A 4,642-nucleotide genomic window follows, 5' to 3' on the forward strand; every position below is an offset into this window, starting at 1 on the left:
AGCTGCAATTCTGTGAAAGTATCATTGTAAGGTATCGAAATCTATCAACGACTTAATGAAGTCATAGACCAAACAAGTCTATTACGACTCGAAACAAAAGAACCTATGTCAAAGTATTAGAATATGATGCTCTCAATACATCATATGGCCTCTCAAATCAAACATGTGATCTGGATAAGTTCAAGCAGTCGAACCTAGTTTCAACGTAACCAAACAATAAACGTACATGTCAACAAGGAAATCTTGACATGATAGCAAACATGTAACTTGCAAGCAGGTGGTTTCAATAAGTGTGTTGGCTTGATAACAAAAGAGTCAACAGTGACAAAATATAGGTCATTCGAATCGCAAACTAGTAATTAGATTCGGCGATGTAATAGCTGAACATTCATGAAGCGTTTATTCGAAATGAAACCACATGCGTAGCAAATGGTGCATGGGTTATGAAGTGATGCGTTCTTACTAAAACGAAGAAGTGACCAAATATATGAAGCAAACATGCATTCGCTCTCAGCGAAGGAAGACAACGCGATGCAACTACTTGAAGGGAGCAGAAATGCAAATTTCTACTTGTTAGAAGTGAAAATGAAGACTTCAACGGAAGAAAATTTAAGTACTTTCGGGTTCGTTAACTATAATGACAGGTTGATCAAGTTAATGATGTTTCATTGAGTTGACAGATATGGTTCCTAGATATAATGCTTCTAGTCTTTCTGGATTCCACACCTCGTGTGAATCTGGTTTATTCATTGTGTAGGAAGCAGTATTTTGTTTATGTTTAAGCATGATCATTGTCCCACAATTTCATCCTGGTATATTCTCTGACGATGTTCGATTGTCGATCAGTCGTGTAGTAGTCGGGTTCTCATCGTTAGTTGTACAAGAGGTCCGCAAATTTTTAGCAAGAGTCGCTGATTTTGGTGGGTTAGCTTGTTCGGTTCCTGGATGTTTACTTGAAAATCATCATCCTCCTTTTTAACGAGCAGATATGGGGTTTTCCCAACAGGGGATTTTTGGTCTGTTATCTTCCTTCTTCGTCAACTTCTGTAGCTTCACCGTCAATCCTTGTGCTTCCGAAGATATAAGTCGTTAAGGGGTATTGACCGCAGGTGTGACGTTGGGAATTTATCTGACGCGAACGGGATTAGCCGTAGGAGAGAACATTCTGGCAAGTCCTCGTGGAGACCTTAGGGCATTTTCTTGTAATAAAAAGATCTTAGTTCTTTGGCTCCTCCTGTCCCCGACATGGGCCAAGAAGCAACCTATTCTTCACGCAACATCCTCCATGCCTTCAGGCAATTTGTAGTTTGTAGAGGCGTATCTTTCCTCATGAGTCATGATTGCTTCGTCGTTCATCTCCGGGACGCGGGTAACGATTTTCCGCTTGGTTGCTCGATCGCGGGTTCATCCTAGTTACTATGTCGAGGTCGTTTATTAATTAGCCTCATTAAGAGTGGGTCGACTAACTTACTCTCTACTAACCTAAGTAGATTCCTAAATTCATGAGATGCGAGACAAAGGTCGGCACCGTTATCAAATAACGTGAATGCAAGACTTTGGGTTGACAAAGAACGTACCAGTGACCATATCTGGATCCTGGCAGGCCTTACTAGCTCCGGTGTTGGATGCTTCTTCGTGGTCTTGGTTAGTCTCCCTTGGGCAATCCTTTCTAAGGTGCCCCATACCACCGCAGTTACAACCTTCCTTTCCTCTTTTCGTCTCCTGCCAACACGTTTCCCTGTCGTGTCCCCTTTTTCCACAGTTGTCACACTTCCTAATACTGCACTTCCCTTTATGATGGCACTGGCATACTTTGCACTTAGGTAGATTACCCGGGTACATCTTTCCCTTTTTGGCCCTTCTCCTTTCTTTTGCCTGATCACCTCCCTGAGATTTGCCAAGCTTTCTTTTGTTCTTCCCAGATGTCTCCATTGTTGTTTCCTTTTTCTCATCCGGGATTGATAGTTTCACCAATCTAAATGCTTCCTTAGTGAGCTCCAGTCCTGTTACATGGGCAATCACGGGTGATGGCGGCGTCGATGCCATCATCAAGCTCAAGGCCTGGGGTGTCAATTCCCAAATAGATTGCTCCATTCTCTTCAACTCGGGTTCCACTAGGTACGGAATGACTCGCGACAAATCGTAAAGCCTTTTCACGTGCTTTACCACATCTGGACCTTCCTTCTGTAGCTCCCTGAACTCTAATTCCAACCCTTGGATATCCTTCTGAGAGCAATACTCCTTTCGCATTATCTCTTTCAGCTCGCTCCATGACATCGCATAAGCTACAGCCTCGTCCAACTCTTGAACCTTACGGTCCCACCATAACAGAGCTCCATCTTGTAGCAATCCGGAAATGTATGGGACTTGCTGCTCTGGCGTGCAACCACTCATTCACACAACGGCATCCACATTCTCAGCCCATTTTACAAATGCTATGGCACCTCCCGTGCCATCGAAATTCGGAGGGTTGCATTCTAGGAAAAACTGGTAGGTACACCCTGTATCCAAGAATTCATCATCACAATAGGTATTAGCAGGGCACTTTAGGGACTTTCCAACGTATTGTAATGTGTCTCAAGTGACTTAAACATTACCGTTAGGTAGGTCTCTCCCCGAGGCACCTTCGCCATGTTGGTAGCGAAGAACCTCGTGCCGAGCTCTGACTCGAGAGGCGTGCGCTAACCATTCTGCCTCAGTCAGTCGGGTGATCTCTTGATGCGACATCTTCTAGGAAGAAGTTCATGTTAGTCAGGTCTCTTCTGTGACAACTCGAGTTTCTGACTTTCACTTTCGCATTAAATGCGCGTTGACTTTGACTGTTTAGTTGTTTGGATTATGGACTTGTAATTGTACACGTTGTGTTTTGATGAAATGAATTGTCGTGTTGCACATATGTGATTACTTGCTGTGGTATTAAAGTTATTATTAGAATATTATTAAAACACTTAGTTTAGATCGAAACATGTTATGCCAATCGAAGGACCCCGAAAGATATCCTTCGATTCGAAGGATCAACTGCCGGTTCGAAGGATCTCGAAACATATCCTTCGAACCAAGACCATATCCTTCGACTGGAACCCAGATCCTTCGGCCCAGTCTTTCAGATGGGCTTGGCCCATTTCTGTAATACGTATAAATACGTATCAACATGTACCGGCTGTCATTTCTATCATATTCCCAACCCTAGAGCTCTCCAAACTGTGACGGCAAGCTAGTAACCACAGGAGACCCTTGCGACCAAACCCTCATTTCGGTTAGTAAAATCTATTTGATTCGATCGTTCGTTTATATGCGTATGTGTTCACGTGTAGTGTGTTCTTGATTGTTGATGTAACCTGAACTGATACATGCCTGAATATCATGATTTTGGATACGATTGAATATCGATATAGATTTCACATAGGGTTTGATGATGTGTTAATGTGCGTTAACCGGTTTCGTGATACGTTTAAACTAGGTTCATGCTAGACAATGATTTCTGGATGATTGCGTTATGATTAGATGTGCTAAATGATTCTGATGATTTGGTAATGATGATGACGGCTGTACAGATGATTAGGGTTGCTGTTCCTGTGAAAACGTAACTGATTGTGAAAACGTAACTGTTGATTGATCGAAAGATACTGTTTGTCGAAACATAGGTAGTGTCGAAAGATGCTGGTAGTCGAAACATAGCATTGACCGAAGGATAGATATGACCGAAACATAATTAAGTTGACCGAAAGATACCTTAGGTCGAAAGATGACTGATGGTACGAAACATACCAACTAGTCCGAAAGATAACTGTGAAAACTTGTAAGTGTCGAAAGATTACTGATGTGTCGAAAGTTAACAGTGGATCGAAGGATAGTGGCAATTATAAACATCCTTCGAAGGATGGAATGTATACATGAACTATTTGACATGCCATGCTTGATGATGAATGTTTACATTTGTAATTGTGTGCACTAGCTGATGAGTAACTAGGAAATGGTACGTGTTGCGCCGATGTACAAACTGACTGTTACGTGAACATTATATTGCATGCGAATCATTGTGAACATGAACTGATTTGTTATACATGCATACAATAGGACGTGATTAATTACTTGTGAGTACATAACCTAGCATACCGAGCAAACCAAGGTGAGTTCACACTCTTACTAAGGCATGGGATTCCCGGGTTGTGGGAATGGGTTAAAGGCTTGATGATAAACTAATAACGTACATACACTACGCTTTTCCTAGACTATCACCTATCATAGTCCTCGGATGTCAGGACGGTTCCGTAGGTTGGAAAACACCTACGTGGTTCCGTAGGTTGGGATAACACCTACGTGGTCAGATGCCGATTACTATCCTCGATACAAAGGATACGCACGTAAGACATACGTGTACGCATTACTTACTTCTTCCGTAGGTTGGGATAACACCTACGTGGTCATATGCAAATTACTATCCTCGATACAAAGGATACGCACGTAAGACATACGTGTACGCATTACTTACTTCTTCCGTAGGTTGGGATAACACCTACGTGGTCATAATACGAATAGTCTAGTGGTCACATAACATGGGAAGCCCCCACCTATATAACTTACTATTGGCCCGGTAGAGCCACCCGTTACTTACTATTACGCATTTACGTACTGTGAACTC

The 4,642-nt window shown here is 42.5% G+C and overlaps 1 protein-coding gene across 1 annotated transcript; it reads right to left on the bottom strand.

Moving 5' to 3' along the window:
• Positions 1 to 1,533: 1,533 nt before the first annotated feature.
• LOC110893517 lies at positions 1,534 to 2,394 on the bottom strand. Its single transcript, XM_022140623.1, has one exon. It carries the CDS (start codon positions 2,392 to 2,394, stop codon positions 1,534 to 1,536), a length of 861 nt encoding a protein of 286 aa, XP_021996315.1.
• Between the last annotated feature and the right edge of the window lie 2,248 nt (positions 2,395 to 4,642).

This window comes from Helianthus annuus, chromosome 12 (genome assembly GCF_002127325.2).
Source record: "Helianthus annuus cultivar XRQ/B chromosome 12, HanXRQr2.0-SUNRISE, whole genome shotgun sequence".
In the NCBI taxonomy this organism is placed as follows: Eukaryota; Viridiplantae; Streptophyta; class Magnoliopsida; order Asterales; family Asteraceae; genus Helianthus; species Helianthus annuus.

Coding starts and splice junctions, on each gene's coding strand:
- LOC110893517 (XM_022140623.1), bottom strand. CDS start 2,394: ATGAGTGGTTGCACGCCAGAGCAGCAAGTCCCATACATTTCCGGATTG.